General features: G+C 44.7%; 1 protein-coding gene across 1 annotated transcript in view; it reads left to right on the forward strand.

Annotated features, from left to right (window-relative positions):
• gbe1a (glucan (1,4-alpha-), branching enzyme 1a) overlaps positions 1-10718 on the forward strand; it is a 142664-nt gene extending 131946 nt beyond the window's left edge. The window contains exon 17 of the mRNA XM_063202318.1: positions 10155-10718. Coding sequence (XP_063058388.1) covers positions 10155-10217 — 63 coding nt within the window. The 3' untranslated portion in view covers positions 10218-10718. The remainder of the gene's footprint in view (positions 1-10154) is intronic.
• The last annotated feature ends 8386 nt before the right edge of the window (positions 10719-19104 follow it).

Here is a 19104-nt window from a genome sequence, read left to right on the forward strand (position 1 = left end):
CTAACTCTAACTCTTCTCTCTATCTGCCCTTTATTCCTGTACTCCTTTCTTCTTCTTTCCTCTCTCATCTGTTCTTTCTATCTACTCCTCTTCTCTTCTCCTCCCTTATCTCTTCTATATCTCTCCATCCCTGCACTCCTCTCTTAACTCTTCTCTCTATCTCTCCTCTCTCTCCCCTGTGGTCCTGCACTCCTCTTATCTCTCCTCTCTTATCCCTTCTTTCTTTCCATGTATTGCTCCACTCGTCTCCTCCCCTTCCTTTCGATCTCTCCATCCTTTCACTCCCCTCTTAATAACTCTTCTCTCTACCTCTCCTGACTCATCTATCTCTCTCTCCCTCTCTTCCTGTACTCCTCTCCTCTCCTCCATTATATCCCCTACTTCCCTCTCTCCCTGCATTCCTCTTCTCTCTTCTATCCCCTGGCTCCCTCTCTCTTATCCCCCTCCCCCCCCCCCCACACATACACACACACTCATTTTTGCTTCTAGCCACTCCAAGGAAAGCTAGCCACTCCACAGTTATAAAAGGAAGCAAACCTCTCTAAACTTCTGTACTTAACTTATCTCTCCCCGATGTATTCTTCCTTTCTCTCTCTCTCTCTCTCTCTCTCTCTCTCTCTCTCTCTCTCTCTCTCTCCATCTCTCTCTCTCTCTCTCTCTCTCTCTCTCTCTCTCTCTCTCTCTCTCTCTCTCTCTCTCTCTCTCTCTCTCTCGTTCCTCCTCTACTCCTTCCCCTGACGCTTCTCCTCCAGTAAAGCACAGAAAAAGAAGACAAGTAGGAGAAAACTTTTCAAATTTTAAGGGGAAGAATGAGTGATAAGGGCAAGAGAAAGACAGATAGAGAGAAAGAAAAAGTGAGAGAGTAAGAAGGAGAGAGAGAGAGAGAGAGAGAGAGAGAGAGAGAGAGAAAGTGTGTAAGAAGGAGAGAGAGGGGGGGGGAGAAAGAGACTTTTCAGTGAAACCACTGAAAGGCCTGTTTCCCAAATGGATCAGAACTGAAATCAACTCTCAATGATCTCAGGAGACTTTCAAACACAGGCAGGACATAGCCATAGGCAGCACTTCTCACATGTGTCCTCATTGCCTGAGAGATTGCTTCTATTCAGTCACAGGCCAATGTGGCCATCATTGCTTTGTGACATTCCCGACATCACTCAGTCACCAGACAGAAAGAGGCAGACAAGGTTGTCTTCAGAAACACATGCATGCTCCTGGGGTTTCTTTCAAAGATGTCCCCCTCGTCCAACCCACCTTGTTCATACGCTCTCCAATTTAATAATAATAATAGTACATTTTATTTTGAGCGCCTTTCAAAATACCCAAGGACACTTAACAATCAAAAACAAATACATAACAATAGGGAAAGTATAACAAAGCTTCAGTGAATTAACAATAGGAGAGTAATGAGAGTAATTAAAATGCAAAAATAAAATAAAAATATATTTGTATAAAGTACAATAAAAATAAACATTTTAAAATAACAAAAAGAAGTAGAATGCAAATTGAAAATAAAATAAAAAAAAAAATCTCCTTATGTCAGGTTTCACCAACGTTGTGCCCGCGGGCGCCAGGTAGCCCTTCAGGAGCTTCTGATGTGCCCACCAAGGATGTTAATAAACAGTGATGACAACCAGATTTTAATCACAGTTAATGCTTTTCTTGATTTAAATATGAGATTATTTATTCTTTATAACCTATAAGTAAATTATCATTCAATAATAGTGTGATTTGAGAACGATGCCAAGACATCAGTAGGGAATTTTGAAAAAAGTATCCCTCGAGTAGCCCTCGGTAGCCCTCGGGTAGCGCTTGTAGCCCTCGGACCCAGAAAGGTTGGGGACCCCTGCCTTATGGTTTACCTTGCACTGCCATAACTGATGCACTCCATTCATTCCATACATGCAGTGAAAGTGGACATCCTCCAACAGGCCAGCCATGGCCTAGTGGTTAAGGAGTTGAGCGTCAGATCAAAGGGTTGTAGGTTCATATCCCACTCTGCTACTCCCTAATCTCACTCCATGGTTTATTTTATTTATTTGTAGTTTATTTGGCAGGGACAATGCAGTGCACATTGTTACAAACATGACATGGCAGCGCCATGACACAACTTGCAGATGTGAGTACATGGAAGGTTTGTGGCTAGATAGCTAATTTGCAACCTCAGTCCCTGATCAGGCTATCCGTTTTTGATAAATAGCAAAGTGGAATGACAATATTCTACCATTCAAAGCAGCCACATTCATTCTGAGTTAATCATTTATTTGACTACACCAAGTTATTTCATGGACAGAATTAGGGATGCACCGATACACATTTTTTTTCACTTCCGATCCCAATATCTAAATTTGGATATCTGCCGATAGCGATACTACCCCGATCCAATACCAAAATCGCATATATGCATGGGTTTCAACTTGAGGTGGGCCCAAGCAGACTATTTGGTCAGAAAAGGGAGTCAGAAGAACAGGAAACCAATTAATAAGCAAAAAGTAACAAGTAAAAAAGTAACAATCCCATCCTGAAAACTAATATGCAAGTGTTATGATTTCAAATTAACATTGCACCTGACTCAATGTCTGTATCAGGAAAATTCCGATATTTTGGGAAAATTCCAATCCGATCTTTGAAATATGTTGATATCTGAACCCGATACCGATACACCGATACCGATATCCCATCCCTAGATAGAATTCACATGTATGGATAGGTACCAATAGCTGCTGATTGTAAGAGTCTTCACTGCGGTCTGTGATGAGGGGAGCAGAGGGTGATTATTAAAGCCAGGAGTCATTGAGAGAGAGAGAGGGACTTCATGCTGCTGTGCTTTAAGAGCTGTTTAAAAGGTCTTCTTAATCGCCACAGGACATTTACATCTCACACTAGATGAGCGTCCACATCATCTTCTCTTAGTTTAAAATTATTTATTTCATATTAAATAGCATCCGACAACTTGTGTTTTTTAATTCTCAGTGCTTTTGGAAATGGGGAGTTCAGATGAATAGTGTTAGAGTTTAGAGGGCTATAATCAGTCACTTTTTTAGTTGAACTTCAGACGAGACTTCTTCTACGGTTGGCTGATGATCTCTGTGCTGAGAAGTTTGTGTGTGTTTTAGTGTAATGGACATGTACTGGAGAGTAATCAGGGAAGGAGACAGCGATCACTATTAAGGTAATGGGCCTGATATTTCAAAATGTCAAGTCTCGCGTGCCTATACGCACACACACACACACACACACACACACACACACACACACACACACACACACACACACACACACGTCAAGTCTTGCGTGCATACACACACACACACACACACACACACACACACGTCAAGCCTTGCGTGCCTATACGCTTGCTTGTCTTACCAAATGCCCACATGCGGCATCTTCACCTACACCCATAGACAGCCACACATCCTAACACACACACACACACACACACACACACACACACACACACACACACACACACACACACACACACACACACACACACACACACACACACACACACACACACACACACACACACACACACACACCCTAAACGCACACATGTGCCATCTTAACCTACACCCTTAGACAGCCACACATTCTACCCCACTCACACATACCCTAAATGCACACTCCCTTCCCAAACACACACACACACACACATACACACACACACACACACACACACACACACACACACACACACACACACACACACACACACACACACACACACACACACACACACACACACACACACACACACAACTCCTCACTGGCATCATGAATACTCAGTGTTGACCTCACTCATGTTAAGTACTATTGAATATCCACACTTCACCGTGCCACAGGCTTTCTTCATAATATAGGCCTACCTTCCATAGTACAGGCTATTTATAATTTTCATTACGCTCCTAAAAGTGTGTCTCTTTGTGACAAAGGGAGTTACAGTAAGTTCCTGTTTTATGGAGGGCTTCATAACTACACGGCACTGATTTGATTTAGTGTTCTGGCTATCGTGCATGTGTAATGTCTCTCTGGATATCATGCATGTGTAATGTCTCTCTTCCTCTTCCTTCCTGCATGTGTAATGTCTCTCTTCTTCATCCTCTCCCTCTCCCTCTCTCCCTCTCTTTTCTTCTTCGTCTTCCTCTCTTTCTCTCTCTTTTCTTCACCCTCTCCCTCTCTCTTTTCTTCTTCCTCCTCCTCTCTTTCTCTTCATCTTCTCCCTCTCCCTCTCTCTCTCTCTTTTCTTCTTCCTCTCTCTCTCTCTCTCTCTCTCTCTCTCTCTCTCTCTCTCTCTCTCCTCGCTCTCTCTCTCTCTCTCTCTCTCTCTCTCTCTCTCTCTCTCTCTCTCTCTCTCTCTCTCTCTCTCTCTCTCTCTCCTTCTTATTCTTCCTCTTGCCCTCCTGCTGGAGAGCTGTGCTGGAACCATATCCTCTTTCTTCACAGTCGGACCACACTGCGATAGACCGGAATATGCAGCAGTGATGTCTAACATCTAACTATTCGCTTCCTCTCAGGTCTCACTAACTGGCAACTTTTCTTTTTCCTCCCTTTATTTCTCTTTCCTGTTCCTCTCACTGTGTTCCTTTGCTTCTTTATTCCTTGTGTATTGTTGTCTGTGACTGTGCTGTCTCTCTGCTGGTTTCGAAGTGCCAGAGTCATGTGAATTATACTGTAAATCTGGTCTGCAGCTCCAGCGTAAAGCGAAAAAGAGGCACTAACGCTTTTACTGTTTCCCACACATGGGCTCTGTGTAAAAGTGTCAGGCTTTTGCACTTGTTTTGGAAGTTTTATGTCCACCCAGCCACCCAGCCGGCCTCTCTCCTCTCCTCTCGTCTCCTCTTTTGGGTGTTTAATGGGGGACATCTACCTCTGCATCGTAATGGGGGGCTGTTTGTCAAGCTGGCAGGGCAAGGCGGGAGGCTGCTGTAGGTGTAACGCAGTGCTATCCAAACGTTATGTACTGGGAATTAAGAATATTTTCGCAAGTTTTAATAGGAAATTCATTTGGACAAGTAATGACATTAATATTGACCATATCCATAAATGCTGTTACCTACCAAGTTATGGTTACTGTATATTAGACTAAATGAAGACATACTGTTTATTCCCAACCTCCAGTTTGAGAACTACTGGTATAGTGGATGCCAGCTACCAGCTTGGTGGGAAATCGGGACTGTTTGTAGTAAACCTCCCTCCCGCCTCCTCATGCGAATATTCTTCCAACTTGAGCCACACACCTCACACCTGGCTTTGGGTAGCAGGCATAGAGGTAGAAAATAACACTAGAGAGGACACAGCAATTTGCGACAGCACTGGGAAATGGCAGATGGAGCTTCCTAACTTCCGTAGGTAGTGTAGGTACCTTCAGGCAATGCAAGTCAATGGAGAACACGCCCACCCTGTCAAAAAATTGACTAAAACTGTGTGAATATGAACTAACACATTAATCAAAGACCAGATTTGAAATGTCAGGCTAAATATCTACTTAAATCATATGAGTCGATAAAATACATTTAAAAATCAAATAATATCTTTTGAACATAGAACATATGGACATAGTTAGTAGCACATTTCGCCTATTGTCCTTGTACAGTGTGTCGATGGAAATTTTCACATTACCAAGCCATTTTTGACAGAGGTGAGCCTCCTTCTCTGTTAATTTCCATTTCTCTGATCTACTCCTACCTACAGATAATGGCCGCTACAGATTGCCGTAAAAAGGGTCACCTCTAGTGGTATTTTCTACCTCTATGGTAGCAGGTCTGGCTCCATCATACGAGAGGTTGCGAGTTGAAGACTGGATTTGGACTGAGCCTCAAGTAGACTGCTGAGCTGTGTTGTTGCCCCGAAAGTGTGTTTTTCATGAAGAGTGTTTTTCAGCAAGGTGAACAGTAGGGATGCGCCGATACCAAATCGATACTGGTATCAGTATCGGCCCCAATAATTGCTCATTATACTCGTCAACCAGTTCCCTATACCAGGCAGCGATACCAGAGATTCTTTAAGTATACAGAGATATGCCAATGTAATAGGTTGCTATGGGCACCTAACATGACCAGATTCCGGTCTGCCTAAAGGGGGGTGTCATAATACTCCTACAATGAATAGAACAGTCCTTAGGTCTGCCTAGGTCTGCCTAAAGGGGGATCCCCCCCTCCCCCTTGCAATAATAGAACCCGGAAACAATGGGCCAATGGAACCTCTCTCTCTCTACTCTCTCTGATACTGCTGTTACAGGAAACAATGCATCTCATCTCATCACGTTCCATTGACGTGAAAGCAGTATGGGGAAAAAGTGCTGCCTCATACATTTACTTGCATTTAAATCTACATGGAAATGGTCAATAAAACAAATATCACAGGAGGAAAAAGCAAGGCTGTACATTTATTTTCATTGTATATTGGGGGTAAGTGTATCGGTATCGGTACTCGTTATCGGCAAGTACAGACATTAAAGGTACACTTTGCAGGAAATGGTCATCAAAAGGTACTGCAACTATGCAACTGCTCATTGAAACTGGGCTGCCTATTGCCAAATTTGATCGAAGTTTACGAAGTAATAAACTAATATTTTCTAGTATGGCCCAAGTAAAGTCATTTTTGCAGCTAAAAATGGCTATTTCTGGAAATTCAAAATGGCGGACCATGGAGAAGATCCCCCTTTTCATGTATGAAAAGTGCAATTTTTCCGGTCATAATGAATTCTTATAGTCCAATAGCTTAGCTACGAAATATGAAGGAATCGTTCAGTTTGTGATACAAGCCTGAAAATTGGTACACATATAGCCAAAGGCATTCCAAAAATAACTGGACATGGAGCCATTGCGAATTTTCAACATGGTGGCCATGGCAGCCATTTTTCAAAATGGCAACAACAGCAACAACAGTTTTCTTGGATATAACATATTTTAGACATATTTACCATTCATACCACTTGGTAAATGTAATATGGATAATTGAAAAGTTGTCATGAATATTCAAGATGGCTGCCATTTTCAAGATGGCCGCTGTCACTTGTATGATTTATCTGATATAGGTGATATCGGTGTCAAATAAGTCATTTTTCATGATGCAGAATTGTAATTTGGAACTTTGGAATTAACAGAAGCTTCCTTTTATCTCATTTTATACTTGATATACAGTATAGTATCACTGTTTCTTTCAAAATGGCAGCCCATGTCAGATAGTCATACAATAGTGGAGTCTGTTAAGGGTTTTTACCATTACGGAACTGACAAAAGCACTTTGCATGGTGTTTCCTTAGGGTATATGCTGTAATTCTAGCCTAGGAGGCCTCCGAAAAAAAAACGTTCTACTATGTCATATTGTTATTACATGACATTATACTTAGCTGACAATGTTAATATAGTCCCGAACTCAGCAGAGATGAAAGGGCAGTGGTAGTCTGCTTGACCAGATTGATGAAAAGTACAAAAATGTACATAGTAGTGGTGTGCATTGGCACTGCCCTCACGATTCGATTACGATTTGGGAGGTAGCGATTCCATTCCATTCCATTCCATTCTACAATGCATTACATTTCTATTGAAAGCAAATGTTTCATCAGTCATGATGAGGCAATACAAGTAGTCAGATACTGAGCAACGTTCTGCATCAGTCTTGCAGTTTTCAATGCTTTGAAGTGCTTTTATTTAATTTAACATTCATTTGCTCCTGAAATATCCACGGAAGTAATTGAAACTTTAAAAAAATTCTGCATCGATTATGGAACTTGCTGCATTGAATTGAATTGCATTACCGAATCGATTATTGTAGTACATAGTGTGAAAGGATAAGTCTGTGCTTACATGCTTCACAGCAAATGTACCATTGTAAATGAGTGGAGAAGATTCTTGGTCTGAATTCCAATGAACATTTACCACAGTAAAACTATGGTGAGAATAGACGACTGCTGCTAATGCTTGCTCAGCATCTGAATTGGGGAAGTGTCAGTGCAGGATTATGTCCAAGGTATCCATCCTCTATTTTCCATAACAGATATTTTTATTTGTATGAGAGAAGGTAAAAGACAGGACCTCTCCATATGTATGAAGAACCCATAAGATCACCTAATTCTACATTCTCACAAGTAGCATTGTGCATTCTGAGTGCATTTCAGCCATCTTTAGAATGGCATTACAGAGAGGTTACTCAATTTACATGTAGGATACAGTATGTCTTCAGTTGAAATTAAATGGAAATGTTTTCTAAGTAGGCGTTGAGTAAGTAGGCAGAGGTCAATTGTTTTCCTGAATTTGCAAACAAGTCCTCACCTAGTAATTGTCACAAGTTGCATTACAGTTAGTCAGTGAGTACTTCAATTGCTACTTCAAAACTGACAGCTGATGGACAACATGTGCCACCCTTACCCACAGGAGAAATATCTATATAAAACAACAATTCTCATATGGCGTACAGGTATATACTATAAAAGTAAATCATTACCAGTAGTAATTTTCTTGATATGCAAGGCACACAAATAGTCTGTGAGGAAGGAAAGTCTACCATCTCCCCCCCTCCCAAACAAAATGCCACATGACTTAACATGAACTTGACATGAATGCCACATGACATAACCTTCAAGATTTTGAGTGGCAACAGTAACATAACTCATTCCCACTACACTTTTTTGCTTTCTATTGTACATGACCTCAGAATGCTCTACATGTTTCAGTTCTATAATTGTACAGTACAGAACAGTACAGTGCAGTGCAGTACAGTTGCATACAGTACAGTGCAGTATAGAAAAGTACAGTACAGTAGCAGTACGGTGCAGTATAGAAAAGTACAGTAGAGTATAGGACAGTACAGCACAGTAGCATACAGTACGGTGCAGTACAATATAGTACAGTAGTATACAGTACGGTGCAGTATAGAAAAGTACAGTAGAGTATAGTACAGTACAGTAGCATACAGTACGGTGCAGTACAGTATAGTACAGTACAGTAGCATACAGTACGGTGCAGTACAGTACAGTACAGTACAGTAGCATACAGTACGGTGCAGTACAGTACAGTACAGTACAGTAGCATACAGTACGGTGCAGTACAGTATAGTACAGTACAGTAGCATACAGTACGGTGCAGTATAGCAAAGTACAGTACAGTAGCATACAGTATAGTACAGTACAGTACAGTACAGTATGGTATTTCACATTACAGTACAGTAGAGTACAGTATACTAGAGTATAGTACAGTACAGTATACTAGAGTACAGTACAGTACAGCATTTCACATTACAGTACAGTACAGTATAGTAGAGTATAGTACAGTACAGTACAGTACAGTACAGTACTGGGTCGTAAGGAAGCAACGTTCTAAATTTCACGCTGTTTTCAGCTCCGTAACGGTAATGGCCTTTTTCTTGAAAATGGCGGCCATCTTGAATATTCATGACAACTTTTAAATTATCCATAAGACATTTACCAAGTAGTATGAATGGTAAATATGTCTAAAATGTCATATTATATCCATTACTCGTAAGAAAACTGTTGTTGCTGGCGGCCATTTTGAAAAATGGCTGATATGGCCACCATGTTGACAATTCACGATGGCTCCATATCCAGTTCTTTTTAGTATGCCTCTGGCTACATGTGTATCAATTTTCATGCTTGTATCACAAACTGAACGATTGTTTTGGTTAGCCGCTGCACTATAGAATTTGATGGTGGTGGTAAGTGTTCATGAAAAGGTAACATTAGTGAATGGGTAGCATGAATTCTGGAAATAAACACACTGTGCACAATGCACAGTGTACCTTTAATGTACTCATACTCGTATCGGTTTTCAAAAAAAGTGGTATCGTGAATCCCCAGTGTACTGCACACTGTGTCTGTTGACCTGGCGATGGACAGACTGCAAGGCTAACAGACCGCTAGACTTCCTTTCGCTTTTTCTGTCTCCACACACGATGTGCTGATTGTCCATTGCCAGCAGTAGTAATAACTCTTACCATCTCTCTTCCCCTCTTTCCTTATGTGTCCTCTCTCCTCTCTCCTTATTTTTCATCTTCTCTTTCTCTCTTTCCCTCCTTCTTTCTCTATCTCCCCACTTTCTTTGTCCCCACCTTTTCATTCTCTTCTTCTTTTTGTTGTTCTTCTTATTCCCTCTCTCTCTCCCTCCCTCCCTCCTTCTCCCCCCCTCTCCCCCCAGCTCTACATCCCCAGCCGGACTGCGCTGGTGCTTGCCAATGACGACCTTGATTACGGCCAATAGGACAACAGGCCTGCCCGCCACCCCCACTGTCCGCACAGCACGGCACCGCGCCGCATTTGGACCGGGACCAGCCCAGAGCCATCCTCAACATCCGATGTGTTGCCTGGCGACGAGTGGATGCTGACATGTCAGAGACTATACTTGTGGACCACCACCCCCACAGCATCTCAGACTCACTGATAACAGGCCTCCATCCTGCCTCCATAGACATCACAAGGACCACGGCTGAGCTGTCTAATAAGAGAGTTACGTCACTCCCATAGACCTTAATGGTCCATTCTTTCCACAGCAATAGCAATGGCGGCTCATGGAGCCTTTTACATGTAAACCCCCATTGAGAATAGTTCCAGGAAGTAGTTACTTAGTTCTAGGAGGTGGCCGTAGAACACAGAAAGTACAGTGGGTAAATGTAATTAGTTACTACTTAATCTGTGTTTGTTATGTAATGGTTTTGGGTTCTGTGAGTCTCAAGCGAACAGAAACCTGCTGTCTAGAAATATTTTAATCTACATCAAATCACTAACCGACTTCCACGTTGTCATAACTCTCTTATTAGACGCCTCCGACCTATTTGGCTATTTGGGTACTAGACCTGCATAAGTGTGCCTGCTCAAACAGTCACTTGCAGGTTTGTACAGGAACAGGTCAGTTGGGACAGTTTCACCAAAGGGATAAAACTAAAAATATGCAGTAACTTAGTAACTATTTGTCAAAGAGGAATATAGTTGATAGAGTCTGATGTTTACCTATTTGAATAATGGGATCAGAGATTCAAGCGTAGTACAAAAATATAATTTCTTTTTGTTGATTTCGAATAATGTCCTGTTTTGTAACACCTTGTAAGACATTGTATACTTCATTTATTTCTTTATAGTTTTTGGGTAAAGGCAATTAGCTTGCACACACACACACGCACACACACACACACACACACACACACACACACACACACACACACACACACACACACACACACACACACACACACACACACACACTCGCGCACACACACATTCATTCGCGCACATACATTCACTCGCACACACACACACTCGCGCACACACACACACACAGTAATTTCCATTAGGGACCTTTGAGTGTTAATCTCCAATGGCAGAGAATGGATTACAGAGACCAAATCATGATTCATGGAGAAGATGATGAAGATGAAGATGATGGTGAAAATAATGAAATGGAGAATAGTGAATAGTGTGCCGTGATAAGACAAAGAATAGTGTGTAGTAATATAAGAGAGAATATTGAATATAGTGTGTAGTGATATAATAGAGAATAGTGCATAGTGTGCAGGGGTGTAACAGAGAATATTGAATAGTGTGTAGTCATATAAGAGAGAATATTGAATATAGTGTGTAGTGATATAATAGAGAATATTGAATAGTGTGTAGTAATATAAGAGATAATATTGAATAGTGTGTAGTGATATAATAGAGAATAGTGCATAGTGTGCAGTAGTTTTCTCACAGTTTACATAGTAGAGGAGAGACAGCAGTTTGTAGCAACCTGAAAAGGTGTGATACAGTAGGCCTATTAACTGAAGTATTTTTCTGACATAAAACATTTTCTATGACACATTTTTTTTTCTGTCTAACTTTTTTGTTTTGTTTTAACTTTACCAAATGCCTTTGTTAATGTTTAATAACTGCTTGATGATTGAACTACTTTTTTCTGACTGGAAGTGTAAACCGGTGTGGTGTCACAGGGGACCCTGTTACGACTGTTGTAACTTGACTTGATATATTGGATACAATCAGGGCTGGACTGGCCATCTGGCATACCGGGCATTTCCCAGTGGGCCCTGCACCCTCCTGGGCCCCTACTTTCAGTTCTGTGCGGCTTATTATGAGGGGCCCTTTAAGCCAAAAGTGCCCGGGCCCTATTTCTCCTCCATGAGGGGCCCCTTTAAGCCAAAAGTGCTCGGGGCCCTATTTCTCCCCCATGAGGGGGCCCTTTAAGCCAAAAGTGCCCGGGCCCCATTTCTCCCTCAGTCCAGCCCTGGATACAATGTTGAAGTCTACAAATGTGCTTGAATGAGAAGTGAACCGTGTAGCATCATCTGAACAGAGATTGCATACGTGTATATCTTGTCAATCGGTTGATTAAAATTTGTTTGAGAAGATTGACTGTGCTTTTTGGTCAGGTGTCCTTTCTGTTCAGGACTCGCTTCACACCTCTGGCTTTTGCCTTTTTGAGATCCACTCATCTGTGCATCATAACACCATCCACTCCAGGGGTGGGAAACCTTTTTCATTCGAGGGGCCACTTTCATAAAGTGAGTGAGTCTACACCAGTGATTCTCAAAGTGTGGTCCGGGGACCACTAGTGGTCTGTGACAGAGCTCAGGTGGTCCGGGAGGGGATTTCTACTTTGACAAGATAAGCTAGGAGTAAGCTATATTTGTAACATTATTACAAAGCTAAACATAGCATTTTCACTACAATAACACAGGGTTGTGAATATGGATAAAAAAAGTAAGTGATCTGCATCTAAATTAGTAGTGTCAAATTAGCACCCATCAACTATCAATTCAGTTGACAGGCCGTCCCTGAACATATTTTGGGGGACAAAGTGGTCCTCGGTCTGAAAAAGTTTGAGAAACACTGGTCTACACCTACTTAGATTTCATAGACAGGCCCCCAGGACCACAGTACATTGTGACAAAAAAGAATGTTCAAAAAGAGCCGTTTTTGACCATTAGGGCAAAGGGGCAGGTGCTTTAGCACCACATCGTCCCTATCTGTGCACGCCTATGCTTTTCCAGTCTCATCTTTTCTTCTGATGAGCAGTGGTGATGAAGATTATTACACCGTCTGTGCTCTCTGGCAACAGATGAAATGGAATGAGAGGGAAGGAAGAGAGGGAGGAGTCCATTTTGGAATCCATTTTGCCTCCTCCGTGCGCCCCCCCTCTCTTTTCTTCAAAGGTCGGAGGGACATCCCTAAATCAATACCACCCTCTTCCCTTCTGTCTCATCCCAACACCCCAACAGGGCTGGCTTCCCCTTCTAAAGACCTCACTCCTTTCCTGATCTATATACACACACACACACATGATTAGCACATACACACACACACACACACACACACACACACACACACACACAGATATATGAATATTACACACACACACACACACACACACACACACACACACACACACACACACACACTCACACACACACACAGACACACACACACTCACACTCACACACATAGACAAACACACACACACAAACATAAATACTACTAGGGTGACCTTAGTCTCAGGGACACCGGTCAGCAATATTGTTTATTATGTGTTTTTCCACAACCCTGAATATTTATTCAACTATCAGTGTTGTGGGAAACTAGAAACCTGTTACCTATCAAGTGAGACAGAGGGCGTCAAGCCATCCCCTGCTCTCTCTCTCTCTCACACACACACACACACACACACACACACACACACACACACAAAGGTCGTTTGGGGTGACCTTAGGCCCAGGGACGCCGGTCAGCAATATTGTTTATTATGTGTTTTTCCACAACCTGGGCTCCGTTTCTCGAAAGCGTCTTTGCTATCGTCGTTAGCAAAGTCCTTCGTATGAGCGACTCAACTCTCTCTCGACAGCGACGTTCACCACTAAATCCAAGGGAAAGGCAAGGCGGTCTTAAGACGGTCTTAAGATGGTTAGCAACGACAAGGATCGAGAAACGGACCCCAGGATATTTATTCAACTATCAGTGTTGTGGGAAAGTAGAAGCCTGTTGCCTATCAAGTGAGACAGAGGGCATCAAGACACGCCCCCTCTCTCTCTCACACACACACACACACACACACACAGACATACACACACACGCACGCACACAACATTTCTGATTTATAATCAAACTTGATATTAGAGTTGCAATGTAAGGTCATATACTCTGGATGGGTATTGCAAAGTCTCTCTCTCTCTCTGTCTCTCTCTCTCTCTCTCTCTCTCTCTCTCTCTCTCTCTCTCTCTCTCTCTCTCTCTCTCTCTCTCTCCTCTGGGTCAGTATCTGAGTATCTGCAGACTGGTGATTGGGGCAGCTGCTGTCACGTTTCCCACTCTCTGGCTAGCGGCCTGGCCTACCTCCATGTAGCTTGCGTTAGTTCTGCCAGGAAGGACTCAATTATTATCCATCACGCTGCAGCCAATCAGAGGCCAGCCTCACATGTTTAAAAAGACGTGTCTGACTCACCCTTTTCGCTGCTTCAGGTGCCGACGTCAAAATACCGTCTGCACTCTCGACACGTTGCCCAAACCTGCTTTTTCGCCGTCATGTCGGAGCCTATCGACGACTTCGTAGTAGATGAGACCGACGACGATGAGGAAGACTACACCCCTGTGCGCCGAAGTTCTCGGATCCAGGCTAAGGCCCCGAGTCTCGCTTCCTGGTCCGCCGCTGAACTCCGGGCACTCCTGGAAGCGCGCAATGTCCCCGTTGCGGACGGCGCCTCGAAGGACGACTTGCTCCAGCTCGCATTCTCCCTCCCGGTAGATGCCCATGGCTCCGCCGCAGCCACTCGCCCCTTGGCTATCGATGCCGCGGCCGCCGTCCAGACGGCTGCCCCAACCGGCAAAAGGAAGCGCAAGTCAACACCTGCTCCAGCCAAACGCGCGAAGAAGACCTCTCTCCCCCCATCGTCGTCCGTTCCGCACACAGCAACCGCCTCCATAGCCGCACCCGACGGTCAGATGCAACTCTTCAATGCCATCTCCACCCTCACCGAGGCAGTAAAAGCTCTTGGCGCAAGAGTGGACGCCTGCGAAAGTTCCCGGCCCGTACCCGGAAGTCTCTCGGCCGCGTCTTTGCCTGGCGAGGCCTGTAGCAACCCAATGTAAGTAGGCTGCCGGATGTGAGTGCCCGGATATCCGCCCGAGTATTTACGTCTATTTTACCTCAGCTACTCGATTTCGGTCGTGTATTTACGACAGTTTAACCTCAGCTACTTGATTTCGGTCCGATTTGAGTCTGACTGAAGATGGAAGGGACATGGGTGCCGTGCGTAAAGAGCCCACAGCACATCGCCGTTTCGGCGACACCAGAGAGTTGATCTCCCAATCAAAAGAATAGGCCCGGTGACCAATAACATCAAAATAATAATAATAATAATAATAATAATAATAATAATAATAATAATAATAATAATAAAATGAAATTACAACTTAAAACCGAATTGATTTGGTTAATTAAACTGTCTCAACCGGGCACCCAAAGGGAATCCATCAAAAGATAACGGCGTTACTTTCTCGTCGGCAATATTTTGTTTTTATTATCCAGGAGGACTGAGCTGAAAACTGCAGCAATCACCTTGCACAGTTCTAGCTGCTCTGAAGCACGTACGTGTCTAAGCAAATCATCCTGCCCATTCGCAATGTTAAATAAAACGTTTTGCACAAGACTATAGTCTAAAATAGATGCACTGTCACATACACTGGAATAGCCCGTTTCATTAAAGTCACGAGTTTACCCAGCCTATGTAGCTAGCACTCGGGAAGTTTCTGAGTTTTACTCCTTACATTAGTGAAACATAACATCAGGATATCCTACAAGTTAAAAGAATATCTGGGCATAGCCTTCTCTCTGAGTTAGAAAACAGCAGCTATGCCGCATATTGTGTAGTTATTATTTGGTGATGCAAAAACAACACGCGAAACCATGCCGCATATTTTGCCATTATTGGTGATGCCGAAACAACGAAGCCAGATTGGTGACTAGAGTCTGCTTAGTACATTTAGACATAGCCTGCTCATTTAATTGTGCCATGTACATTTAGGCTAAAAGTAAGTGTCAGTGCAGAATTAAGCTGGGCGCTGAATAGAAATAGGCTATTGGAGCAATTCTCCCTCCGTGTCTAGATACAGTCAGAGGCGCGCGCGCACGCTCTTATTTCTGTATTAGCCTATATGAAAATATCCTAAAACGGTCACAACATCAGAGGACCTTCGTGGTGGATACTTGCGGCGGGGGCCGAGACCTAGTTGTTACAGGACACTCTTAATATTATTGAAGGGACAGACCATGCTCGATATTTTACCCGGTCTAAATGTAGCACTCGAAAAGTTATGCCGCATATTGTGCAGATTATTTGGTGATGCCAACAACACGTGAAACTAGGCACATTAAAAGTGTCAGTACAGAATCAAACGGGACGCTGAAATATTGGAGCCAGTAACTTCGTCTCCGGTGGATATTGTGCAGACTTGTGTGCGCACGCACAACTAATTTCTCTCCCATCTCTTTGCTCATCAAGCCTCCGATCTCCAAAAAGACACGGCCACTCAGGATAACTGTTTACACGAGCTGTTTAAATAATGTGATGCACGTTCTTCATGACATGGCATGGTTTGGCCACCCTAAATTCAACATGACTGCATTCGCACATATCGTTTAAGCATCCATGATGGAATTGTCACTCGTAATGTGCAATTATTGGATATGAAAAAAAAGATCTTAAACCGGTCACAACACCAGAGGACCCGTGGTGGTGTGGTGGATATTTGCGTCGGGGGCCGAGGCCGAGTTGTTACGGTAGGCTACAATCATATTATAGAAGGGACACAACGCGACTCACATCGGGTAGCTGTGGTACCGCAAAGCATTCCTGATGGTGGAAATACTCGGGCGGATATCCGGGCACTCACATCCGGCAGCCTACTTACATTGGGTTGCTACAAGGCCGCCCTGCGCACTCTGCTCCCGCCGCCACCCGGAAGTGATTCCACCGTCACCACGCTCGGCGCCGCCGCGCTCCCACAAGCGGCTCCGCTCTCCTCCCAGCCCACCGGCGCCGTCACCGCGCCTGCTCCCACCGCCCATCGCTTCTCTCTCGCAACAGCAACGCCCGCGGCTAACTGGGGTAGGCGCTACCTCCCGCCTCTCATGTCAACCGTCTCACCTAAGCTGCGCGCTGATATCATCCAAGGCAGGGATGTCAATTTGGCCGCGCTGATGCTTCCTACACCGGCTGCTGATCGCCAGATGGTAGAGTGCGGAGACGTCTCCGTTCTCCTCAAAGCATCCGATCCCCGCCTTCAGCGCAATCTGACCTTCGGAGAGTTTGCCGTGGCTTTCAGCATTTTTCGCGATGTGCTGTGCCAAGAATATCCGTGCCGGAGAGAGGAGATGGATCTGTACTTCGCCATGATGGCTGATTTTAACCTGCGCTACGGAGGAACGCTGTTCTACCAGTACCACAAGGCTTTCTCCGCAAAATCGGCCTCCTTCGTCTCCCTCTACAACGCGCGCCTGGATTGGGCCATCCAGGATACCGAACTGCTAGTGCGGCACTTCGGCGGCCAGCGCGCCCTCACCTGCTCAATCTGCAGCGCATACGGCCACTCAGCCGGGTTCTGCCCACGGACTGTGCCCGGGGCTGCCGCCACGGGCGCCGCTCTCATTCCCCCCAGCCATCCCAATCAGGTCGATAGCCGTGGCCGCCCCATGGCCTCCCAACAAGGCGTTCAAATTTGTAATAACTTCAACATGTCTGTGTGCGGTTATTCTAATTGTAGATTTCTACATGTTTGCAGTTTCTGCCACGACCCCCACCCGCAGAGTGTTTGCCCTCGTCGATTCCGCCCGATGGCCAAGGGCCGGGGCAGGGGCCAGCCACGTTTCAAACAATTCTGAATGGTCACCCTTCCACTCCCATTAATGTCCCCCTCCTGGCCAGCTATCTGTTCAACCACCACGACACGTCCTTTGTAGACTATCTGATCACCGGGCTATCGCAGGGGTTCCGGGTTGGGGTAGTCTCTCCTCCATCCTCTTCCTTCATTGCGAGGAATCTGCAATCTGCCGTGTCTGACCCAGACGCCGTTTCAACCCTCCTGCAGAAGGAATTGAATAAAGGCTATGTCATCGGGCCCTTCAAGTCTCCTCCCTTTTCTGTCTATAGGGTTAATGCAATCGGGGTAGCCACCCGGCGTTATTCAGGGAAAAAGCGCCTTATTTTCGATATGTCGTCTCCCCATTCGGATCTGGTGGCTAGCGTTAACGAGGCCATCCCCCTTGCCCCTTTTTCCCTATACTATGCCTCGATCGATAACGCTATCCACATGATTAAAACCGCGGGTCACGGCGCGTGGTTGGCCAAAGCTGACATCACCGATGCTTTTAAAACTATGCCCATTCACCCCGCGGACTGGCCGCTGTTCGGCATCCAGTGGCAGTCTAAATTCTATTTCGCCGTCCGGCTGACATTCGGGTGCAGAAGCAGCCCCCACATATTTAATTGTCTCTCTGAGGCTCTGTGCTGGGTGCTGCTTAACGTCTATAAAGTGCCTTTTTTGTTGCACCTTTTAGATGATTTCTTGCTCGTCGACTTTCCCTCCCTCCGCACCGGCGTCCTGGACACCCTAAAATGCGTTTTCACTGAGTTAGGCGTGCCTCTGTCCGAGGAGAAAACCATAGGTCCATCGACTACTATCGAATTTCTGGGCATAGTCCTGGACACCGAGAAGATGCAGGCATCCCTGCCTCTTGATAAATTGGATCGCATTCGTACAGTCATAGCGTCATTTCTCTCCGCCCCGGCCGTCTCCAAGCGCGAAATGCTCTCCCTCCTCGGGCATCTAAATTTCGCTATGAGGATAATCCCCCAGGGGCGCTCGTTTATATCTCGCTTGCTGACGCTAGCTCACTCCGTCCCTAACCTGAGCGACACGATCCCCCTCGATGATGGTGCCAGATCTGATCTCGGTTTCTGGTGTCAACTGTTGCGCTCGTGGAACGGCGTCTCCTTTTTCTATAACGATGTACACGAATCATCCGACTCCCTGGCGCTTTTCACCGATGCGGCCCCGTCTGTTGGCTTTGGGGGTTACTTCCAAGGGCAGTGGTTCGCTGATACTTGGCCG

The sequence above is a fragment of the Engraulis encrasicolus genome, chromosome 7 (genome assembly GCF_034702125.1).
Source record: "Engraulis encrasicolus isolate BLACKSEA-1 chromosome 7, IST_EnEncr_1.0, whole genome shotgun sequence".
In the NCBI taxonomy this organism is placed as follows: Eukaryota; Metazoa; Chordata; class Actinopteri; order Clupeiformes; family Engraulidae; genus Engraulis; species Engraulis encrasicolus.